This window comes from Chlorocebus sabaeus, chromosome 11, assembly GCF_047675955.1.
Source record: "Chlorocebus sabaeus isolate Y175 chromosome 11, mChlSab1.0.hap1, whole genome shotgun sequence".
Classification (NCBI taxonomy): Eukaryota; Metazoa; Chordata; class Mammalia; order Primates; family Cercopithecidae; genus Chlorocebus; species Chlorocebus sabaeus.
In genome coordinates, this window is record NC_132914.1 from 129,375,802 (window position 1) to 129,398,397 (window position 22,596).

The 22,596-nt window shown below is 60.6% G+C and overlaps 3 protein-coding genes across 6 annotated transcripts; 2 read left to right on the top strand and 1 right to left on the bottom strand.

The window, feature by feature from the left end:
- Positions 1-3,021: 3,021 nt before the first annotated feature.
- DDX51 (DEAD-box helicase 51) lies at positions 3,022-8,783 on the bottom strand. 2 transcript variants are annotated; one of them, XM_008005279.3, is made up of 15 exons: positions 8,430-8,780; positions 8,174-8,346; positions 7,200-7,350; positions 6,766-6,911; positions 6,608-6,679; positions 6,339-6,445; positions 5,986-6,094; positions 5,763-5,908; positions 5,321-5,510; positions 5,110-5,225; positions 4,913-5,029; positions 4,497-4,598; positions 4,261-4,324; positions 4,035-4,169; positions 3,022-3,743 (listed from the first exon to the last, which is right to left on the bottom strand). In XM_008005279.3, exons 1-15 carry the CDS (start codon positions 8,731-8,733, stop codon positions 3,717-3,719), a joined length of 1,959 nt encoding a protein of 652 aa, XP_008003470.2. In that variant the 5' UTR covers positions 8,734-8,780; the 3' UTR covers positions 3,022-3,716. The 2 variants fall into 2 exon arrangements, with proteins under 2 accessions (XP_008003470.2, XP_072877362.1); XM_073021261.1 differs by lacking the exons at positions 3,022-3,743; positions 4,035-4,169; positions 4,261-4,324 and having other exon boundaries at positions 4,913-5,010; positions 8,430-8,783.
- NOC4L (nucleolar complex associated 4 homolog) lies at positions 8,730-15,170 on the top strand. Of its 2 annotated transcripts, XM_008005277.3 has the most exons (15): positions 8,730-9,041; positions 9,289-9,409; positions 10,050-10,156; positions 11,767-11,874; positions 12,152-12,301; positions 12,406-12,505; positions 12,598-12,632; positions 13,145-13,195; positions 13,287-13,398; positions 13,709-13,769; positions 13,984-14,094; positions 14,209-14,369; positions 14,471-14,553; positions 14,817-14,930; positions 15,016-15,170. In XM_008005277.3, exons 1-15 carry the CDS (start codon positions 8,925-8,927, stop codon positions 15,133-15,135), a joined length of 1,551 nt encoding a protein of 516 aa, XP_008003468.2. In that variant the 5' UTR covers positions 8,730-8,924; the 3' UTR covers positions 15,136-15,170. The 2 variants fall into 2 exon arrangements, with proteins under 2 accessions (XP_008003468.2, XP_037850911.1); XM_037994983.2 differs by lacking the exon at positions 8,730-9,041 and having other exon boundaries at positions 9,300-9,409; positions 9,974-10,156.
- A 444-nt stretch (positions 15,171-15,614) lies between these two features.
- On the top strand, positions 15,615-22,139 carry LOC119622614 (uncharacterized). Of its 2 annotated transcripts, XM_073021255.1 has the most exons (3): positions 15,615-19,598; positions 19,954-20,066; positions 20,328-22,139. In XM_073021255.1, exon 3 carries the CDS (start codon positions 21,117-21,119, stop codon positions 22,095-22,097), a length of 981 nt encoding a protein of 326 aa, XP_072877356.1. In that variant the 5' UTR covers positions 15,615-19,598; positions 19,954-20,066; positions 20,328-21,116; the 3' UTR covers positions 22,098-22,139. The 2 variants fall into 2 exon arrangements, with proteins under 2 accessions (XP_072877356.1, XP_072877357.1); XM_073021256.1 differs by having other exon boundaries at positions 15,615-20,066.
- Positions 22,140-22,596: the final 457 nt, after the last annotated feature.

Below are 22,596 nucleotides of genomic sequence, written 5' to 3' on the forward strand. Positions count from 1 at the left end.
CTCTGCATTTAATGTCCCAAGGCTTTGCCCAACTGTCTCCACATGTGACCTTCCCACCAGCAACACGTGAGGTGTCCACTGAACAATCACAAGGTTCACAAATCTGGGGAGGAGAGCTCTCTTTTTTTTTCAAACCAGCTTCAACGCAGGTGGACCGAGCTGTTTCCTTTTTTTTTTTTTTTTTTTTTTTTTTTTTTTTTTTTTTTTTTTTTTTGAGACGGAGTCTCGCTCTGTCGCCCAGGCTGGAGTGCAGTGGCCGGATCTCAGCTCACTGCAAGCTCCGCCTCCCGGGTTCATGCCATTCTCCTGCCTCAGCCTCCCGAGTAGCTGGGACTACAGGCGCCCGCCACCTCGCCCGGCTAGTTTTTTTGTAGTTTTAGTAGAGACGGGGTTTCACCGTGTTAGCCAGGATGGTCTCGATCTCCTGACCTCGTGATCCGCCCGCTTCGGCCTCCCAAAGTGCTGGGATTACAGGCGTGAGCCACCGCGCCCGGCCCGAGCTGTTTCTTAGAAAGGGTTGCACCCTGCAGGGTGGCTGTCCTGCCAGGCCGGGAAGTGGAGCCTCCGGCAGAGACACAAGCAGGCACTTCCAAAGCGAGGACGCTGTGGCAGGTGTGTGCCCAACAGCTTGGCCAGGTGCACGTGTTCAACAGGTCACAGAACAGGTATGAATATTCACGAAAGGGGAACATGGACGTGTGTGACAGGCAAACACGCATGTTACGTGGGTCCCATCTTCACCTCGGGGTGGAGGCATCACATTCGAATGCATTACGAATAATTAGACCGTGCATGCGAAAAGCTGAATTGGGGACGGGAAGGCACTCTGTGTGCAGCCTCCACACCAACCAGGGCCATGCATACTTCAGTGCTCTCTGATCAGGAGGAAGTGAGCGCCGTCAGCCTTGTGTTCTGATCAGGAGAGTTACTGCCGTCAGCGTTGTGTCGTCAGGGCTGTAGTCATGGCTGGTGGAGCAGGGGTCGGTGAGTCTGCGTGTGCGAGCTGGGTAAGCTGCAGTTGCTTCAACATTCCTCGTCTTGAGGCCAGAGCTTGCTTAGCTGCTAGAGAGAAACATCTTGTGGCCTCAGAACATGGTTTATTCTGTAAGTGTGGGTGTATGACTTGAACCTCACACAGCCCAGCCTTAGGTCCTGTTTGTAATTTGGCATCTGATTGCCATGAAGACTCTGTTCTGTCAATCTTAGGGTCCCTGTTTTAACAGAAGGTTCCGGTTTTTTGCATCTCCACCCACGCCTACCTTCAAACAGAGTATCCATCCTTGTGGGTGTGAGATGGATCTCACTGTGGTTGAGCTGCATCTCCCTGAGGAGTGGCATGGAATGCGTCTCCATGGCTGGCGGCCACTGTGCCTGGCAGTGCCCCGAAGAGAGCTTCCGTCAGGCTGAGCCCGGGGAGGGCAGGGCAGGGTTGTACCTCAAACACCACGGGCTGGTTCTGGGCTTGTTCTTGTCTGCCCTAAGTGTCCACACACTTTCAGTGGCTGGTGCTTTGCTGATGTCACCAGCCAAGCCTGCCTCACTGTGGGGTCAGCAGAAGTCAGTTCTCACTGTCTTCCTTGACCAAAAACCAGACCACATCAGTGGCGGCTATTCATATATCATAAGCGGCATTTTGATAATTCTGGGTATGTTGCTTTCTAAGAAATGAGAGAAAACCAACGTGCTGGGGAATTAGCTGATTCCAGGCTCTGCAGAGGCAGCATTTCCCGTTTCGCTGCTTTGACCCCCTCTGAGGTCCACTCCACCTCGGGAAAATGACGGCAGTGTCAAATTCTCTGTTAAACACAGATCCATCTGTTCATCACACCCTTTAACACACAGGTTCAGCACAGCCACTGGTGACGTGTCAGACCACAGTGGCCAGTAGCAGGGGCACGTGCTTCCAGCAGGCACAGCACAAATTACTACAGCAGTGTCACCATGGTTGGCTCACAGACGCCCGTGCTGGGGGCACAGAACCCTGGGCAGCTCTGGACGCTGCAAGGCCGAGGCAGCAGCCAAAGCCCAGATGCAGCCTCCACTGGGAGGTTCCGGGCCCCAGCAGAGGCAGGGGCAGGCATGGGGAGTGGGGTGGGAGTCACCCAAGAGCTCAGCAGGGCGGCTTCCTTGACGTGCACCCCAACCAAGGGGTATCAGCACATGCTCTAGTCGAGGAGGGTGCCCCCATTCTCATCCCCTTTGCTGTTGGACTGGGGTGGGACGTCCAGGGCTGCTGTTGCTGTTTTTACACTGGGAAGCTCCCAGGACTAGGACTGGCCCAGAAACCTGGACCCCAGGAGAAGCCTCTCATTGGATGACCACAGTAGACACTGGGAGGGCAGCTCTGTAGCCAAGGCCCCACGTTCCAGCACGCACGAGGGTGCCTCGTGCAGCCTGCACTGAAGCTTGCCTTGTGTGGGAATATTGTGTTTATATCCCGACGAAGTGTGTGCGTGTCTAGTGTGAGGCTTCTGGTCTGAGTGCGTCCCCGTGAGCGTCCATCCTGCTCGTGGGATTTGACTTCTCATGCGTCACCTTGGCCTGTGGCTGGGGGACAAGCGAATGTAACTCGAGGTGAGCCTCAGTCTCAGGAATGTTTCCACACTGTCATTCTACTGAAGCAGGTATCTCCAGGCAAAGAAAGAACCACAGTTCACTCCTATTTCTTTGAATATTATCATACAAGACTTTCAAAACAGAGCCTCTTTACAGACAGTGGTCCGTGTTTCCAAGGCGTGTTTTCCATGTTCACAGTGAAAAGTTTCATGCTGAGTTGACTTTACACCCAGGCGGGGGACTGGTTACAAAGTAAAATGTTGCGAACTGCACAGCTGACTTCTTTGGTCTGTGACAATGCAAGCAACTCTGCCGGACACAGGCCTGGGGAAGGGTTTACCCGCATTTCTCAGCGTTTGTTCCAAAAGCAGGACAGCCCACGTGGGTCCCTCACGTGTCAGCGTGGGACTCTGGAGCGACCTTTCAGAGGGAAGATGGTCAACACATTTGTGTTGCTCTGAGAGCTATTTATTTATTTATTTATTTAGAGACAGAGTTTCGCTCTTGTTGCTCAGGCTGGAGTGCAATGGCATAATCTCAGCTCACCACAACCTCCACCTCCCAGGTTCAAGCCATTCTCCTGCCTCAGCTGTCCAAGTAGCTGGGATTATAGGCACCTGCCACCACACCCGGCTAATTTTGTATTTTTACAAAATACAAGACAAATAAAAGAGATGGGGTTTTTCCATGTTGGTCAGGCTGGTCTCAAACTCCTGACCTCAGGTGATCCACCCATCTTGGCCTCCCAAAGTGCTGGAATTACAGGCGCGAGCCACCACGCCCGGCCGAGAGCCTCATTTTTAACATTAGCTCAAGGTTAATCCCCACAACTCTCAGCCAAAATCATGACAGGTGCCACTGTGTCTGTCTGGGAGTACTTTTCATAGTTTTACTGAGGCTTCATTGCCAGCGGCCATCCTGACCTTCAGGCCATGAAAGTGACAGGCCCTAAAGTCTCCAGTCTGGGCGTGTGCTTGAGCTTTGACGCCCAGGCTGCCTGGCGCAGAGACCACGTGCTCGAGGAGGAAGGCTGTGTCTGCTGGGGGACTCCTTTCCTCACACAGAGCATCAGTGATCAGCTCTGGAAGGAGGCTCAGGGTGGTGAGCGCGCAGTCCCTCTGGTCCTCTGGTGCAGTCCCTCGGGCCCTCCGAGCCCCGGCCTAGGCCGCCCTCTGCTTGTGCTCTTCCTGTGGAGGAAAGAGGACGGTTCAGCACCACACACTCCTTCCCCTCATTGTCTGTGGGACCCTGGGCTCTGCCCGGAACGCTGAGGATGGGAAGTCCCACGCAGCAGAAGCCCGGCCCTGGCTCTGCTGACCCTCCCTGGGGCCATGCATTTCCACCACTGACGCCCGGGGGCTCTCTGTCCTTGGGCTAGAAGCTCGAGGACAACTTGTATGACCCTCTTTCCTCGTTTCCTCTTTTGTGCACACGTGGAGAAACCCTCAGAGGGTTTCGTGCCGGACACTGGTCCTCACCTTGATGGACTCCTCCAGCTGGGACAGGGCCTCCTCGTACCGAGGAACCAGGGGCTGCAGCAGCTTGCTGGAGAGCTCGTGCCGCCGCAACTCAGGTGCCCCAGCTTCAGTCAGCATCTGGAGGAACCTCCTCTCCTGGAGGGAAGCTCATGGTGGAAGGAGGTTCTTGGGCCAGCCCCTTGTCACCCTCAGGCAGCAGAAACTCCCAAGACCCTTGCAGCCTCACCTGCACTTTCAGCAGCAGCGTGAAGGCCTGTCCAGTTTTCCCAGCACGGGCCGTCCTCCCAACCCTGGAATCAAACGAGGCTATCTCCAGCCTGGCCCCTGAGCCTTCAGGGGTCTGACAGAACGACGGCTTCTCTCCACACCAACCCCACCCACACCAGGCAGGACGGTCCCACATACAACGCCCAGGAGCTCACAAAGCCCTAGACCCCTCAATGGCGGCTGTGCCGCACTCACCGGTGCACGTAGGTTCTCAGGTACTGGGGGGCGTCATAGTTCACCACCAGCTCCACACCCTGCACATCGATGCCTCGGGCGGTGGCATCCGTGCTGATGAGCCTGCCGGGACACACAGCAACGTGGGCCTGCTGTGCCAGGAGCAGGGGCCGTGGCAGCACCGGCCCTGTGTGGGGTAGCTCAGGCCTTTCTGGGAAGTGGCTGCCATGGATCCAGGGCACAGGAAGCCGATTTGCAGAAGGAAGCACCCTTTAGAGGGCCCCAAGCTGACCCTGGAGTGGCACCCCACCCCACAGAGGCCCTGCCCCCAAGCTGACCCTGGAGTGGCACCCCCACCCCACAGAGGCCCTGCCCCCAAGCTGACCCTGGAGTGGCACCCCCACCCCACAGAGGCCCGCCCCTGCCCAGGGACTCACAGCTGGATCTTCCCCTGTTCAAACTGCTTCAGGATCCTCCTCCTCTGGCCAGGGCCATAGCGCGAGGAGAACTCAGCCACATCCACACCCCCAAAAGCCTGCACCAGCAAGAAGAGCCTAGGTAGAGAGAAGGCTACAGCCACGTGATGCTGGGACCAGAGGCTGCCTCTGCCATCCCCGTCCAGCTGGGGCCTCACCTGTGGGAGTTCTCTCGGGAGTTAGTGAAGCAGAGAACCCTTGAGAAGCCCATCTCCAAGACCAGGTGCAGGACAACCAGCGGCTTAGAGCTGAGGCTGCAGGGCACGTAGTGGTGCTACAGGGACAGCAGGGGGTGGGGATGGAGGTGGGGGTTGGTTAGGGGCCCCAGGCTCCTGGCGCAACCCTCTGCCCAGCCAGTATCCCACTCACCGTGAGCCCAACAGGGAAGGCATACTTCCCCGAGTCCCCGTCCCTATCTGTATCTTCCAGGCCCCTGTGTGCCAGCCCTGTGGAGAAAAGCCGGGGCTGATGGAGGCCCAGCTGCTGCAGCTTTTCGGGGTTCTGGGTCAGAGTAGCCGAGAAAAGCAGCTTCTGCAGGGGCATCTGGGGACAGCAGGTACTGGAAGAGAAGGGGGTGTTGCTGGCACCGTGTCAGCGGCTGCCTCGAGACTCCAGGGAACGGGATTCTTCACACTACCCACTGTAGACTACCATGGACCAGGGGCAAGGTGAGTCCAGCTCACAGAACAGAACGATGCGGTTCTGTGCACCAGAGCTCAAGCCAGCCTTGTCTCTTGGCACTAAGAAAAGAGAGCTATACGCAGAGGCCTCTACTCAGGGGATGCCAGCACCTGGGCGGGCTGCTGGATACCTGGCGGCTGTCACAGCCTGGGCCTGTCTTCGCTGGAGCAAGGCACAGGGGTCCGCGGGGTCCTCACTCTGGAAGGCAGCTGCCACCACCCGTGGCAGCCAGGACTGATGCATGCTGTCAATCATCCGGTCAGCCTCGTCGATGACCTGCGGGAGGCAGGGAGCCCGGGACTCGGTGGCGCGGCCCTGAGCTCAAAGCCCAGGCCTCTGGGGTGGGAACTTACCAGGAAGCGGAGCTGCTGGAGGTTGAATCCTGGGGTCTGGTCGATGTGGTCCACCAGGCGGCCGGGGGTGGCTACCACGATGTCAGCCAAGCAGCGGAACCCATCAGCGCTACAGACCAAAGGGCGACTCGACAGAAGGAAGCTTTCTCAAGGGCTTCCGGACAGCAAGATGCTGCCTCACCCCATAGTCCCAACCCCACCCCGCATGGGAAGGGGGCAGACGGGAGCTCCTCCTCTTCACGGGAACCAGGCGGTTAAACTTGGCGGCCCCTCCTCTGCTCCTGTGGTGCCTTAGGCCACCGGCAAGGCTGAGCAAGGACACCTTGAAAACCCCACACCCTGATACAACCTACGTTTTCTGGACGAGGCTCTCCTGCTCCTTGGCCAGAGACTTCTGTCCCGTAATCAGGGAGACTCTCAGAGGTGTGGCATCCGTGTAGATGTTGAAAACTTTGCTCACCTGCAGGAGAAGTCTGTCACCGGCCTGGAGATAGCTGGTGTTCCCCCACTGCAGCAAAAAGGACCCCAGATCTAGTCTGGGTCACCCAGAGGCTGACCGCCGTGCACTAAGCAAGGAAGCAGAGGCTGGCGGTGCCACACTCCAGGTCTAGGGTCCACGTACCTGCTGAGCCAGCTCCTTGGTGGGCAGCACGACCAAGGCACGGATATGGCAGACCACTCTCGACAGCAGGGCCTGAGGAGGAAGGAGCTCCTGCGTCAGCAAGGCTATTACCTGCCCTCTGCACACGTGCTATAGAGGAAGGGGACCCTCACACAGACCTGCACCACAGGGATGACGAAGGCCAGTGTCTTCCCACTGCCTGTCGGGGCAGAAACACAGAGGTCGCTAGGCCGGTAGCCGCCTCTGCCCACCAGAAACCCACAGGCCGCGCTCTCCAGGAGGGCAGGAATCACAGCTGCCTGGACTGGATGAAGGCAGGCGAGAGAGAAGTCATGTTTACGCCTGGGCCTGCCGCTTCCCTGCCTGTGACCTCTGGGCTGGGCCGCTCTGCTGGAGGCCTGGGAACCACTCCCCCGAGAAATGGCACCAGGGCCCAGAGGAACACCAGCCTCAGGAGAACCATGAGCTTAAGGGTGCTGAGACCACACTTGGCACCGATGTGGCAGGGACGCCTGACCCATGGCCACTCACAGCCTTTCATGTGGGTGCCCAGGGAGGTGTTCCCTCAGCTGCCTGCCTGGGGCTGGGGCACCTGGAAAGTAGGACGAGATGCCGTGTGCCCGCAGCTGCTTCTGCAGGTCAGGGTGGACCTCAGGGATGTCCTCGATAGGAACCAGATCTTCGTTGACGTTCTTTCTGACACAGCTGGGCTCAGCCAGCCACCTTGGCAGGAAAGGCTGCACCTGCCATCAAAAAGAGAGGCCAGGTGAGCACCTTCCAGGCTCTCATGCAAAAGCAGCCCAGGGTGGCAGAGGCTGGGGGAGGGAGGCCGGGGAAACCTCTTCTGTAGTCTCCAGCTCCTCCTCAGCCCCAGGATGCACTTTTCATGCAGCCTTCACAGAAGTTCAACAGCAAAAGTAGACACCACTTACTGAGCAAACTCACCCGTAGTCTCCCATCAACCCACAGTGGCACCCACCCTTCCGCAGCCAGGAGGCCCTGTGACCTGGCGTTCGCCTGCCCCAGCCACGCCGGCGTCCCTGCCTCGAGGCCTCTGCCTGGCATCCCCAACCCTCAACTTTGACCTGGCTTCAAGTCTTCGCATCGCAGCTCAAAGAAAACCTTCTCCACCCGCCCTACCTAAGATGCCCAAGCATTCCGCCAAACTTCTCCTTTTCTTCACCTGTCTCACCAGAGATCTCTACCGAAAACCACCCGTGCTAAGCAAAAACACCAAGGGCCAGGGGCTTGCGGAATGGCCTCTGACTTGCTTCTGAGGCGGTGAGCGCACAGCAGGAGACCCCCCCGCACGTTCACGCAAGCACATCCTGCAGGAGAACTGGCGCGGCGCGGCGGGATGGTAGGGGCAAGCCTAGCAGAAGAAACGGGAACTCCGCACATGCAGGATCCAGACTCCTAGGGGATGAAACTGCAGGCCTGGCAGTGAGGCGCGTCTGTGACCCGGGAGCATTCGCTCAACGATGCCTTCCGGGGCGACCGCCACACTTAAGAATCTGCGCAGCCTCCCCTCCCACGCCGACCACCCTTCCGACAGCCGCCGCTCACCTTCGGCGCCTTCCTCCTCCCGAACCCCCCCAGCACCAGGCCGGGGACCAGGGGTCCGGCCGCCTCCTCCAGGGCCCGTCCGTCTGGGGCCGCCTCGGCGCTGGCGCTGCGCTCCCCCGGCGCCTTCTCGCTGCTCCCTGAGCTGGGCTCCCCCGGCGCATCCTCGCTGCTTTCTGCGAGGCAGACACCCACCCGGCAGCCCGTCAGCACCGAGTCGCCGGCGCCCCGGAGGGAGCCCGCTCGCCCCGCGACCCACCTGCGTCCGCGTCCTCGCCGTCCGCCTTCCGTCGCTTTCCCTGCCGCGCCTCCGGGCTGCCCGACTCCGCGCCGTTCACCCGCCGCCGCCGCCGGGGCCGCCGTCGCCTCCTGGTCGCCGGCTCGGTCGGTGCAGCCGCCTCGGTCGGCGCGGGCTCCCGCTGCTGCTGCCGTTCGCGGGCCCGGCTCTGCAGCCGCTCGAGCAGCGCGCGAGCCCGGCCGTGGGCCCCGGCCTCCGCGCCCTCCGGCCCCGCCGCAGCTGCCGCCTCGGGGCCCTGGTACCGCGCGACGTAGAATAGCGACATGGCCAGCGGCACGCCTGGGACTCGGGCTCGGCGCGCGGCGATGACGTCGGCGGCACGCCTGGGACTCGGGCTCGGCGCGAAAGATGGGGTTTGGGTACGGCGCGTAGAGATGACGTCAGACTCTACGCGCAGTGGTGACGTCAAGGGAGCGCCGGCGGCTGGGTACCGCGTTTTCCCGTGTTGGCGGCGGCATGGAGCGGGAGCCGGGCGCCGCGGGCGTTCGCCGGGCGCTGGGCCGCAGGCTGGAGGCGGTACTGGCGAGCCGGAGTGAGGCCAACGCCGTGTTCGACATCCTGGCCGTGCTGCAGGTGGGCCCGGCGGCGTCGCAGGGCCGGGGTCGCGGCCCGGGAGCGGGACTTGAACGGGGGGCTGCGGCGGCAGGGCCCTAGGAGGTTCGGAGACGGCGTGGGAGGGTCAGGGTGGGAGGCGTGTGGATCACGGGTCGGGGGTGATGGGGCTGGCGTCCCGAGGGGGAAGGGAGCAGGGGTGGGCGGCGGCCGAGGCAGGGGCGAAGGTGACATCCCGGTTGGCACCCTGCCGCCGCCTCTCCTGCAGTCTGAGGACCAGGAGGAGATCCAGGAAGCAGTCCGCACGTGCAGCCGTCTTTTTGGGGCCTTGCTGGAGCGGGGAGAGCTGTTTGTGGGCCAGCTGCCTTCTGAGGAGATGGTCATGACAGGTGAGCCCTGGAGGGCCCTAGGGCTGCTCTTCTCTTTCCGTGGGTCGGAGGGAGGCTTTGTCACCGTGGGATGAGCGCCCCCAAACCTGTCACAGACCGTGCAGGCTGGTGGGAGGACACACCAAGCCCCCGCGGAGGATGGATGCAGGGGTGACATGGATACTATGTAGCTGGATTTAGATGAACACTGGACAAGGTACGACTTATTGTCTGTGTGCTTTGCACCCATTTTGTAATTTTATGTTGATTGATCTTAACATGGTCACTTAAACTCAGAACTTCCTTTATGTCCCCATCCTGGGGACATGGGGTCTTGGAGTAAAGTGAGGAGATGTGGATCCTGCCCCTGGCAGCTTGCCTGAGGCAGTCCTGGGGTAGGAGCTGCTCTTCCTGTTTGCAGGGCTCAGGGAACCTGCAGGTCCCAGCACAGGTCTGGGAGCCATATCGACCTGTTTCCAGCTGTGGAGGCTGAGGAGAAGACAGTGGGAGGGTGGAGCCAGGCCTGAGACTTTGGGCGGGTCCCAAGGTGGCATATGTGGGCTGAGCCCCCTAACCTGTCTGCAGGGTGCCGGGGAGCCGCACGGAAGTACAAGGTGTGGACGAGACACCGCTATCACTGACCGCCTTAACCTGTCTGCAGGGTCCCGGGGAGCCGCACGGAAATACAAGGTGTGGATGAGACATCGCTATCACAGCTGCGGCAACCGCTTGGGAGAGCTTCTGGGCCACCCCTCCTTTCAGGTCAAGGTGGGTCATTGGGCCGCACTCATCTGTGTCCATACCCTGCACCCCCACTCCCAGGCTATCCACAAATCAGAGGTCTGGGGCTCCCACAATTCTCCAGGGAAAGCTGCTTCCTTTCTTTGGCTCATGGGAGCGTCACCTTGTGGGCGTTCAGCCCCGTTTACAAACATGGCTATCGAGTCCTGTACTGAATATTGAAGAGGCAGAACCCATGTTCACCTCCAGCGGCATCGACGGGCATCTCTGTTGCACAGAACACACACATCAAGCCTCGTGCCAGTCCACAGCTGTGTTTGCTCAGCCCACACTGTAGTCTGCAGCCATGGGAATGCATTGCGAGCTTTTTTAAAATCTGTATTGAGAAATAAGTGATGTACAGTTTACCATTTAAAATTGACAAGTTAGCGTTTGTTACTATGTTCACAGTTGTGCAGTGGTTACCACTATCCCAGAACATCTTCATCGCCCCAAAAAGAAATCCTGTACCAGTTAACATCGCTGCCATATCCCACCCCATTCCACACCAACCCCCAGGCACCCACTCATTTAGTTTCTGGGTCAGTGGGTTTGCTTTCTCTAGACGCTCGTCACAAGGGGGAGCATGTGGTATGTGGCTTCCAGTCATCAGTGTGTTCGAGGCTGGTTCCTCCCTGCGGCTGAGCGGTGTCCCGTCGTGCGGCACGCGCCCATCAGCTGCGCGTGCGTTGCTGGGCATTTGGGTCGTTTCCACCTGTGGCTGTTAAGAACAGTGGACTGTGAATGTTCACATACAAACTTTTGTGTGTACATGTTTGTTTTGGTTGAATGTGCCTCATCAGTGGAATTACAGGGCCACACGGCAGTTCTGTGTCTAACGTGTGAGGAACTGCAAGACTGTTTTCCACAGCAGCTGCGCCATCTTTCACTCCCACTGGCAGAGTATGAGCATTCCATATTCCACGTCTTTGCCGATGCATCTGTCTCTAGTTATAGTCGAGTTGCAGACTTCTAACAGCTGGGGAGATACTACGTGAAAATAACCAGCGTCCTGCTTTTCACAAAGAAATAATCAGTTCTGTCAACACTGGGGTCTAAGTTTGTTCGTGGCTGTAATTGGCTGGAGGGAGAGTCAGGGACAGCTCTGAGATAGGCACCTGCTCCTGTCATTCCACACATGGCTCTTTTGCTTTGTGGTGTCATCTGCGTGGGCCCTGAAAGTACTGAGTTTGCCACCCTGAGATGAGAGCTTCTGAGCCTGGATCTGAGTTGGGCAGCATGCTGGCGTCACACACCCCTGTTTTCACAGCTGTGCCCAAGGGTTATGGTGGCATTCCTGTGATACAGGTGATGAGAGAGCAGTCAGGTAGCCATAAAGCAGACCTGGGCTGTGTGCCTTTCTCTGGCCAGACTCTCTCGTGAGCACTGGATCTCTTTAACTCAAGATCTTGTCATGCCCATGTCGTGGGTGGGACACGGAATCCCGGAGTGCCATCTGGTGGCGTGTGGAACAAGAGAAGGCCAGGATGCCCTTTTCTCAGCTCTGGGCCTGGTTGTGAGGGGCTCCCTGACTGGGCTGAGCTCTGGGCCCATCTGGGTTGAGGGCATCACAGCCACCCTGCACTGCCCCTTCCCAGGAGCTGGCCCTCAGTGCACTCATGAAGTTCGTGCAGCTGGAAGGAGCACATCCCCTGGAGAAGCCCAAGTGGGAAGGCAACTACCTGTTTCCCCGAGAGCTCTTCAAGGTGAGGGCCTGGCTGGGGGGTCCCGGAGGGCCCGGCTGGGGGGTCCCGGAGGGCCCGGCTGGCTGGCCAGAGCCTAGGGTGGCCCTGTAGTTGGGGCGGGGTCTGCTGAGCTGAGCCTGGCTGTTGACTGGGACCCTCCTGCGGCTCCTGTGTGTGTGGGGTGCCTCTCATGGCCCACTCAACCAGGAGGAGTCTGAGTCGGGGCCTTGGTGGGGTGGGGCTGCCTGCCTGGGCCGTGCTGGGCTGGGCAGGGCTGCTCACTGGTCCTTGCCCCCAGTTGGTGGTGGGAGGCCTGCTTTCTCCTGAGGAGGACCAGAGCCTGCTCCTGTCCCAGTTCCGGGAGTACCTGGACTACGACGACACCCGCTACCACACCATGCAGGCGGCCGTGGAGGCCGTGGCCCGGGTCACTGGCCAGCACCCCGAGGTGAGCGATGGGGCCTGTCACCAGCATCGTGCTGGTGCCTCCCGGGGAGGCAGGGGCCGGGGTGTGGCATCCAGGCGCTCAGGCACTCAGGTCTGGCTTCGCAGGTGCCCCCGGCCTTCTGGAACAACACGTTCACGCTGCTGTCTGCCGTGAGCCTGCCCCGCCAGGAGCCCACCGTCTCCAGCTTCTATGTGAAGCGCACGGGTGAGGGTACTGAGGGCCAGGGGTGGACAGGGCTGGGCCTTGGTCTGCCTCCCCCGAGGGTCAGGTGACCTTTGTCCTCGCTTTCCCTGCAGAGCTGTGGGACACTTGGAAGGTTGCTCACCTGAAGGTGAGTGGCCTCCGGAGAGCCGGGCACCCTCCTGGGCTTGCAGGGTGCGTGTGGGGTGCGTGTGAGACCCCGTGCAGGCTGCCACCTTCCTCACAAGAGGAAACTCCCAGGGTACAGGTGGCAGCTCGCACGGCCACCGGGTCACTCAAAGAAGTGTGGGAGGTGACAAGGCCTGTGAACTCGGGGCCCTCCTTTGGGTCAGAGGCCACCACCGCCTCTCGGAGTCTGAAGCCTCTGGTGCCATCTGTGGGCCCCGTGGGCTGTGTTGGGCGCAGCCCCCCTCTTGGCCCTCGTCTTGCCAAGGGCTTCTTTCCTGGCTGTTCTGAGACCCCAGCCTTGAGGGCGAGGTGCTCCTGACTTGAATGGTGACAGTTAGAGGGAGGGCAGGGTCAGAAGAGTGGAGAGCGGGCTTGTGTTGGCTCAGTGCTGGGCTTCAGTGTGCCCTGGCAGCTGCTTGGGCTCTTGGGTCTGGGGTCGGGAGGGCAGCAAGTACAGTCTGGACCCTGTTGCAGGAACACAGGAAGGCTTTCCAGACCATGTGGCTCAGCTTCCTCAAGCACAAGGTAGGGGCCAGGCTGGTTGGTGAGGGCGGGGGTAGTACCCAGGTCTCCCCAAGGGCAGAGGCCTCACCCTGACCTGCCGGCCCTCGCTCAGCTGCCCCTCAGCCTCTACAAGAAGGTGCTGCTGATCACGCACGACGCCATCCTGCCGCAGCTGGCCCAGCCCACGCTCATGATCGACTTCCTCACCCGCGCCTGTGACCTTGGTGAGTGCGGCTGCCTGGTTCACACCACACCCCAACCCCCCTCGGTGAGTGCGGCCGCCTCACTCACGCCAGTAGCAGCGCCTCCCATACCCCCAACCCCCCAGCCCCTACCCCGCAGCACCTCTTCCCCAGCCCTGCAGCCTCCACCCCCCACTCCCTGCCCTGCGTGTGGTCTCCAGCTTTGTGTCCGTGGGGCTGTGGGAGGGGACAGCAGGGGCAGGGCCACACTCCACAGCGTACGCTCAGCGTGGGCAGGGAGTGGGAGTGGGAGCGAGGTCACTGCAGCTCTAGCGTGTCTGTCTGTCTGCAGGTGGGGCCCTCAGCCTCTTGGCCTTGAACGGGCTGTTCATCCTGATTCACAAACACAACCTGTGAGTGTCTCCAGGGGTGCAGGTCTTCCCCATCCGCCCAGCCCTGCTTACCTGTCCCCTTCCTACCCTGCCCCACGGGGTCCCCGCTCTTCTCACAGGCTGTGGCATCGGAGCCCCTGGCCGGGAGGAAGGGGTGCTGAGTGAGACCCTGGCCTTGGAGGCCTCAGTTCCCGGGCCCGGCTCCATCCACTGCTCCTTCCCCGCCGGCCCACAGGGAGTACCCCGACTTCTACCGGAAGCTCTATGGCCTCCTGGACCCTTCCGTCTTTCACGTCAAGTACCGGGCCCGTTTCTTCCACCTGGCCGACCTCTTCCTGTCCTCTTCGTGAGTACCAGAGCACCTGGCTCTGCCCTGCTCTGTGCTTCTGCAGCCTGGGGCCAGGGGAGGGTGGCGGGGCTAGCGGTCCAGGCCCTGTCTCACAACCACTGCCCTGCCCAGCCACCTCCCTGCCTACCTGGTGGCCGCCTTCGCCAAGCGCCTGGCCCGCCTGGCCCTGACGGCTCCCCCCGAGGCCCTGCTCATGGTCCTGCCTTTCATCTGTAACCTGCTGCGCCGGCACCCCGCCTGCCGGGTCCTCGTGCACCGGCCACACGGCCCTGGTGAGTCGCGGGGCTCTCAGAGGCTGGGCCGGACCTGTGGCAGGGGTGCCTGGTGCCCTGGAGAGGTGGACAGCAAATGAGGGCCTGCATCTCATTCCTAGAGCTGGACGCTGACCCCTACGACCCCGGAGAGAAGGATCCAGCCCAGAGTCGGGCCTTGGAGAGCTCCCTGTGGGAGCTTCAGGTGAGGGTGCTGCTGCCACGCCCTGGGGCCTCCCGAGCTATCCTTTGGCCCCTCAGAAAGCCCAGCTCCCCGTGCCACCTCCCGCATAGCCTCGTGCTGCGTCCCCCACTGGCCACCAGGGTTTGTGGGTGCTTGGTGCTTGGCCGTCTTCCATGGCTCTGCCCCCACCCCGCCCACTCTGGTTAGGAGCACAGGGAGGTGGTGGCTGGTGGCACAGGGCGGGGGCCTGGGGTAGCTGCCCCTTGACAGCCCTGCTGCCCCAGGCCCTCCAGCGCCACTACCATCCTGAGGTGTCCAAAGCCGCCAGCGTCATCAACCAGGCCCTGTCCATGCCCGAGGTCAGCATCGCGCCGCTGCTGGAGCTCACGGCCTATGAGGTATGGGACTGGGGCCGGGGTGCGAGGGCCTGGGCCCCAGGGCGCTGAGCCAAGCCTGAGAGCCACCGTCCTTTGTCCTTTGCAGATCTTTGAGCGGGACCTGAAGAAGAAGGGGTCCGAGCTGGTGCCGCTGGAGTTTATCCCAGCCCAGGGCCTGCTGGGACGGCCGGGCGAACTTTGTGCCCAGCACTTCACACTCAGCTGACACCGGCCCACCTGTGAATAAATGGTTTTGTAGGAGAGTGGCTCGGAGTGTGGACGGGGCGGCTGGATGCCTCTGCCAGGCCGAGGGCCTCACATCCACCTGAGCCCGCCAGGCACATGGCAAAGCGAGGCCCCTGCCTCCCCTGCAGCCTGGGACGGCTTGGTGGGGAACTGAAGCGTGGTCTTTCCCAGGGCCTCTGGCCCACCAGTGTCACAGGTCACCCAGCCTCCCTCACTCCCCGGGCCCCAGTGACCTCACTGTTGGAGAGCTCAGGGCCTCTGCTGAGGCCACTCCAGACACCTGGGAGGGAGCTGGGGGGTTCTCTCTGCCTGAGTCAGTTGTGGCGGAAGGTGGGTGTGGTGGTATGTACAGGTATGATGTGTGGGAGTGGGGGGGTGTTAGTGTGAGTGGGGGATCCGTGTGACTGGGGGGACTTTGGTTGTGAGTAGGGGGTGTTCGTGTGAATGGGGGGGTTGGTGTCAGTGGGGTGTGATGTGAGTCGGGGGTTCCTGTGTCAGCGTCCCACCCTGGCTGTGTCCTGCTGATCCCGCCTTTGTTCTGGGAGTCCTGTGAGGCCCCGGGTGGATGCTGCGTAGAGTTACAGGCAGTGCCTGGGCCCCTCTGGAGTTTCCCCCCATTGGGAGGCCCTGGTCCAGCTGCAGCACAGCCTTGTTATTGGGGTGTTTATATTCAGGGGACTCAGTTTGTACTAAACCAGGTTTTCTGTCTACATGGGGACCCCCAGTTTGCTTTTCACAGTCTGCTTATTCAAGGACAGAGAGTGGCACAGGGCACTGGAACGGAGCTTGGTGGGCGTGGGCGTGGCTGGGGAGGGTGGGCAGTACCTCGGCTCCCACTTGAGGGGGCCACCCTGCTGGCCCAGCATTGGCTGGGAACGCTCCGTGTGCCCAGCGGGGGTTTGGGGAGCAGAGTGACGGTGGAGATGGTGCCCTTGCTCCCAGCATCCCCCGGCTGCTTCCCTCTGCCCCAGCGGGCTCCTCAAGTGAACCGGCTCCTGCCCCAGGGCCTCGCACCAGCCACAGCTGTGGCCTCTGCTGCATTTCCCTGCGTTGCCCCGGTTTGAACACCCCTTCCCCGCCCCCGGGAGGCCCTCCCTGGTACCCTGTGTGTAGTAGTCTTGCACGGGGACCAGTCCTTCCCCACTCTCCACAGACTGTCCTGCCCGAGCCCCTCAGCGCTCAGGCTGCAGCGCAGCAGACAGGGCCCCGCCTCTTGCTGTGCCCTGGGCAGCCTGTCACACCCGGTGTGCTCCTCTCCCCACCCTCCCAGGGCTGGTGGGGCCGGGCTGGGCCGGAGGCGCTGGTGTCCTGAGCCTGTGCGGCCACCAGAGGCCGCTGCAGCCTTGCCTGGGCTGGGGCGCTCCCCAAGCTGCCCTGCCAGGTTCACCTTGCCAGGCTCTACAGCCTTTCCCACTGGGACTCGGCCAGGGCCTCCCTCCTGATGTCACGGGGGGTTTGTGCTGGGCTGTTGGGCCCATCTCGGATGACGGGTGAGGCCAGGAGCCGGCTGCAGGAGTGAAAGCACCTCGCTGGAGGCAGACACTCCAGGCTCACTCGGCTGTGGGCTGAGCTGGGGCCCCCAGAAGATGCACTGAAGTCCTAGCCCTCAGGGCCTCGGAGTGGGATGTCATCTGGGGACATGGGGTCGTTACACAGGTCATCAAGGCTCGGATCCTGTAGGGTGGGGTCCCAGGGCCTCGGAGTGGGAAGTCATCCGGAGATGGGGTCCTTACAGAGGTCGTTACGGAGGTCATCAAGGCTCGGATCCTGTACGGTGGGGTCTATGTAGCTGGGGTCAACCTGGACGCAGGCCGGAGGAGGGAGAGCATCGTGGGAAGGGGATGGGGATGGTGGCGTCTGCACGCTAAGGAGAGCCAGGAGGAACCTTTGCTGCCAACACCAGGACCTGGGACTTCAGCCTCTAGAACGGGGCACGTTGTCGCTGTCCAGTCCGCCTGGTCTGTGCTTGTTGACGGGAGCCTGAGCTAACAGATGAACTGCGCTGAGGTTGCCAGACTGTCACACCGACTGTCCGCACCCCAGCTGTGACATCCCAGTTCTCCGGGCTCCCCGCAGGCTCTCCAGTCACCCTAGGTGTGTTCTGCTGGTGGTGACAAGTCACACGGCTTCAGTGGAAGGGACTCCGCTGGGGGGCCACAGCTAACCTCAGGCACAACTGGGCCTTCACCCAGAGTCACCCACAGCCGGGCTCTGCACCTCAGCTCCAAGGTGGCACCACGGATCCTGCTCTTGCAGGAGGAGGTGTCAGCCTGGCTCTTCCTGGCCTCACTGCTGTGCAGAGCTCCTGAAGGGTGGATGGGAACTGGGAGATGGGACTGGCAGGAGGCTGGATCCCCACACTGATCTCTGCAGGGGCCGGGCCTGGGTGTGGGGGAGCGGGGGGACGGAAGCCAGGCCTGCTGAGCAGGAGCAGGTGTGTGGGGGCTCCAGGGCACGGGGGAGGCTCTGGCCCAGGCCTTCTGGCCATGTCGTGTCCTTGGCCTGCTGGTCTGTGGCGTTCCTGACCTCAGTGCACCCAGGCCTGTCCAGGAGGGATGTCGTGTTGCCTGACCCAGCCGACCGTCTGTAGACGGGGCCCCGCAGGGCCGAGTGGAGCTGAGTGGCCCTGGAGGAGCCAGGCCAGGGCCTCTGGGCTCACCTGCTGGGTGACGCTCTGTGGAGAATTGAGGAGGCTCCAAAAGGGGCCTGAGTGGCCGGGACAACCTCTGTGACTCGGGTGAGAGGCCAGAGGGCCAGGCTGGCTGTGAGGCTCCTGGCCCCGCTGGTTAGAACTCAGACTGTGGCAGCTCTGGGACCACCCCAGACTCAACTGGATGTGCACGTCTGGGCACAGCGGGTCTGGGCTGGGACCTGCGTGTCCGGGCGCTCCCGGGTGCTTGTCACTGCTGACCCAGGCTGGGCTGTCGCCAGTGTCCTCCCCGGCTGCGCCCTGTGCCCCCCTCCCCCACTCCGCCCCAGGCGTTCTGTACCCTGCTTCTGTGAAGCAAACTAACAGCAACCCCGGCCTGGGCCTTTGCCCCGTGCCCTCTGCCCAGCGCAGCACCTCCCAGGCAGCGTCTCCCTGCGCCTTCCCCTCCCTCCAGTCTGGGCTCGGTGGAGGGGAACTGCTGGGTTCCATTAGAGGCCCTTGCAGAGGGTCTTGCAGGATGCTGATCGTGAATATTTAGCAACAAGTCAGGATTGGGCCCCAGAGGCCGGTGGCTCCTGTGCACCCAGCAGGCAGGAGCCCCAGGAGGTGGGGCAGCCAGGCCACTTCCAGCCTCGTCGCCCTGTAGGCAGCACGGTCCCTCCTAGAGTCCCCTGGGGCAAGGGAGTGAAATAGTGATTTTCCTCTGCATAAACCAACAGCCTTTTCCCTAATTAAAACAGGGCTTCAGTTTTATTTATAATTTTTAAATGACAAAGGCAACATGAACCTGATGGTCAACATTCAAATGAAAGCTCAGCGCACAGAGAAGCTGTGAGGAGTCCCGGCCATTCCGCCTAAACGGCCCCTTCCTGTTTGGCCTCAGCCTCAGTTCAAAGCTTTGCTGTGTATCTTTGTTTTTTCTTTTAACACGCAAACTGTTCATTCCTTCTGAGCTTCAGTATTCTCATCGCAAGGATATGCAGAATGGGTCATGCCTCAGGCATGCGAGGGGCAGTGGGCCGTGGTTTCTTGGCCATGCCCTCGGGCATCTCCTGCCACCCCCCCTTCGCTGTGTCCAAAACGGAACCTCAGCCCAGCCTTCTTGTCTGCACCAGAGCCTGACTCCCGTTGCCCTGGGAAGCGCTCGGTCCCCCAGCACGGAGCCCCCATCTGCCAGCACCACAAACGTGCCACTGGGGACGCCACTGCCTCCTGGCTCGAGTTTGAGCTTTTTAAAACCACTTCCAAAAATTCTGTATAAACAAAAACATTTTAAATGTAAGGATGAGTGCCCCATTGGCAGCATTTGGGGCATACCGAGTTGAGGTGAAACTCATTCAGTTCACCGGTTTGTCTTTTCTTTTTGGTGCTGGGTGAGGGGCAGCCCAGGCGTTTCCTCCCGTTTGCCCTGGGTGGCCCCTGTGGTGACAGTCACTCTGCCTCCTGCTCCTGCAGCCGGCACCCCCCATGGTCCTGGTTCCAAAGACCACCTGGTCCCTGGGCTGAGGACGCCGCCGCCACCTCGCCTTCCCCTCCCCAGATGAAATCCCTAGCCAAGTGTGGAGGCCTAACCCGACTGGAACGCCCACCTCCCTTCCCCACACCATCCGGCCTCCCAGAGTGCAGATACAGGCCTGGGCCGCGGGGACCCTGAGCTGACAGAGATTCTGTTTTTCCCTCCACAGGAGGACAGGCACAGAGCACCTGGAAGGCCACGTCCCTCCCTGCCGGCGGGTGTGCCCAGGACCTACATCCATGTTCTTCCAGCCGGCTCATTCCTCTGAGTCAGCCAGGTTTGGATTCTGTCGTCAGAGGGGCTCTGTGTCCGGCAACTTCCACGTACCCGTCTTCGGTCCTCCGCTCCCTGTGTTCCCTGCGGGACCCAGGCATGAACAGGGACCTCCTTCACCGCCTGAGGTCCCCTCTCCCTGGCTGGCAGCCCCCATCCCCGAGAGCACGGGCACGTCCGTCCCCTGTGCTGTGGAGGACCGCGTGCCCTCCGAGATCCAGGTGCTGCCCACCAGGCAGTGTTAGGGGTGCCTTGTCCTCAAGGGTGCTGTCCTTGTTAATGGGATTCAGGCCTTTGTAAAAGTGGCTTCTTCACTTGGTGCTGAGCCAGCTGATCTCTGGCCTTTGGCCTCCCACCAGGTTGGGCACAGTCAGGAGGCCCTTGCTAGAGGCTGGTGCCTTCGTCCTGGACTTCCCGGGCTGCAGAACTGGAGAGAAGACAGTGGTACCTTGTAGAAGTTGCCTGCTCTCAGGTAACGTGTAACAGTGGTGCAGACGGACTGAGACGCCTTCAGTTCCAGAATCTTAGAGAAATTCCAGGGCCCTTCAATCACCTATGAGGTCAATACTCAGCCAGCACCTGTGTGTCCCCGGCAGGTCCCCTTCCAGGTCCTCGCTTCGCCTGGAGAACAACACCGCACAAATGGGGTCTCTCTCCCCCTGTACTTCCCCCGCTCCCTCACTGTCTCCGTCTCTCCCTCTCCTCCTGACCCCGATTCTGGGTCTCCCTCCAGGAAATGAATGTGGCTGCCCGACAATTAAGTCACAGCTACATCCGTAATGAGGGACGTCTGACGAGCTGTGGAGTGCGCGTTCCGGCAATAAGGGACGCTGGAGCATTTAACTGGCATTTAGGAAATCAGCTGCGGAGAATTAGCCGTCAGCCCGTGTTTCCTGAACATCAATCGTGCTGGGAGCTGTGGCGAAGGCCTCCGCCGTAAGCGATTCCTGCTCGACAGTGAGGAGCGTGTCCGTTCCCTGGGTGCCTGGGTCTCCCCCACTGGGCCAGCAGCCCATGGTGAAGGCCATGCCAGTCTCCAACAGCATGGGCTCCACTCCTGGCTGGGAGGGTGGCACAGCCCCAGGCCTCAGTTGTCCCATCTACAGAGTGTGCTGCCAGGGGCTGTGTCTGCTCAGAAAATGACTTCAAAACGTCGTGGTGTGGAACTGCAGCAGCAGCACTGATTTTGCTCATGAATCTGCAATGTGGACTTAGTGGGGACGGCTCGCCTCTGCTCCAGGTGGCAGAAGGTAGAGTTGGGTGTTGGGGACTGGGGTCATTAGCTCACCACACGCCATGACACACACCGCTACACAGACACATCAGTACACGCGCACACCACTACACACACCACACACACCATTGCACACACCACTACACACATACTACTACACACATACACTACACACACCACTACACAGACACATCAGTACACGCACACACCACTACACACACCACACACACCACTGCACACACCACTACACACATACCACTACACACACACTGCTACACTCACCACTTCATGCACACACCAGTACACACACACACCACTACACACACTACACTCACACACTACACAGACACATCAGTACACGCACACACCACTACACACACCACACACACGACTACACACACCACACACACCACTACACACATACCACTACACACACACAGCTACACTTACCACTTACCACTTCATGCACACACCAGTACACACACTACACACACACTACACACACCACTACACGCACACACCACTACACACACCACACACACCACTGCACACACCACTACACACATACTGCTACACAGTGCTACACTCACGACATGCACACATCAGTACACACATACACCACTACATGCACACACTACTACACACACACCACTACACACTATACACATACCATTTCTCACACACACACCACTACACGCACACACCATTACATGCACATACCACTACACTCACACACTACACACCACTACATACACACACTACTACACACATTACACTCACACACCACTACACACACACTACTACACTCATGACACGCACACATCAGTACACGCACACACCACTACATACACACACTACTACACACACACCACTACACACCACTACACACATACCACTTCTCACACACACACCACTACACACACACACCACTACACACACACACGCACACACCCAGGCCCTGGGCCCCACCTGCCTCAGCGCCCTCCCTGCAGGTGTGACTCAGTGGCCCTTGAAACGCCTCTGCCCCTTCCTGGTCTTCCCAGGTGTTCTCCACCAGCTCTGCTGTTCAGGGTGCCGACGGGGACCCCTCATCCCACAGCCTTCACGGGGTGGGGTTCACTCCATGTCCCCGTCCTGGCCCCCAGCACTGGCGAGTGGACCTTCTTCGGAAGTAGGGTCTTTGCGGATGTAATAAAAGAACCAGCTGAGATCATCCTGCGTTCAGGCTGGGCCCTCAATCCGGTGGCTGGTGTCCTGTCAGAGGCATGAGGAGGAAGGCAGAGGCCGGAACGATCCATCGGCTCTGAGGGTGCAGCAGGGGTCTCTGGGAGCTGGAAAAGGCAGGAACTGGTCCTCCCTGGGTTTCTGAGTTCCCCGCCTGCCCACACCTGCCCGCTCGGCTCCTCCTCACGCAGCTCCTCCTCACTCAGCTCCTCCCCACTCAGCTCCTCCTCCCTCAGCTCCTCCCCACTCAGTTTCTCCCCACTCAGCTCCTCCTCCCTCAGCTCCTCCCCCCTGAGCTCTTCCTCAGCTCCTCCCCCTCAGCTCCTCCCCCCTCAGCTCCTCCCCCCAGCTCCTCCACACTCAGCTCCTCCTCCCTCAGCTCCTCCCCCCTCAGCTCCTCCCCATTCAGCTCCTCCTCCCTCAGCTCCTCCTCATTCAGCTTCTCCTCCCTCAGCTCCTCCCCACTCAGCTTCTCCTCACTCAGCTCCTCCCCGTTAAGCTCCTCCCCCCTCAGCTGCTCCCCATTCAGCTCCTCCTCCCTCAG

Bases quoted from the DNA above. Each gene is read 5' to 3' on its own strand.
- LOC119622614 (XM_073021256.1), top strand. From the start codon at position 21,117: ATGCACACACCAGTACACACACACACCACTACACACACTACACTCACA.
- DDX51 (XM_008005279.3), bottom strand. From the start codon at position 8,733: ATGTCGCTATTCTACGTCGCGCGGTACCAGGGCCCCGAGGCGGCAGCT. The intron at 5,909-5,985 runs GTAAGTTCCCAC...TGCCTCCCGCAG, and splicing joins TCCAGCAGCTCCGCTTCCTG to GTCATCGACGAGGCTGACCG. The intron at 4,325-4,496 runs GTGAGTGCGGCA...GTTTGATTCCAG, and splicing joins CTGAGAACCTACGTGCACCG to GGTTGGGAGGACGGCCCGTG.
- NOC4L (XM_008005277.3), top strand. From the start codon at position 8,925: ATGGAGCGGGAGCCGGGCGCCGCGGGCGTTCGCCGGGCGCTGGGCCGC. The intron at 11,875-12,151 runs GTGAGGGCCTGG...CCTTGCCCCCAG, and splicing joins TTCCCCGAGAGCTCTTCAAG to TTGGTGGTGGGAGGCCTGCT. The intron at 14,370-14,470 runs GTGAGTCGCGGG...TCTCATTCCTAG, and splicing joins GCACCGGCCACACGGCCCTG to AGCTGGACGCTGACCCCTAC.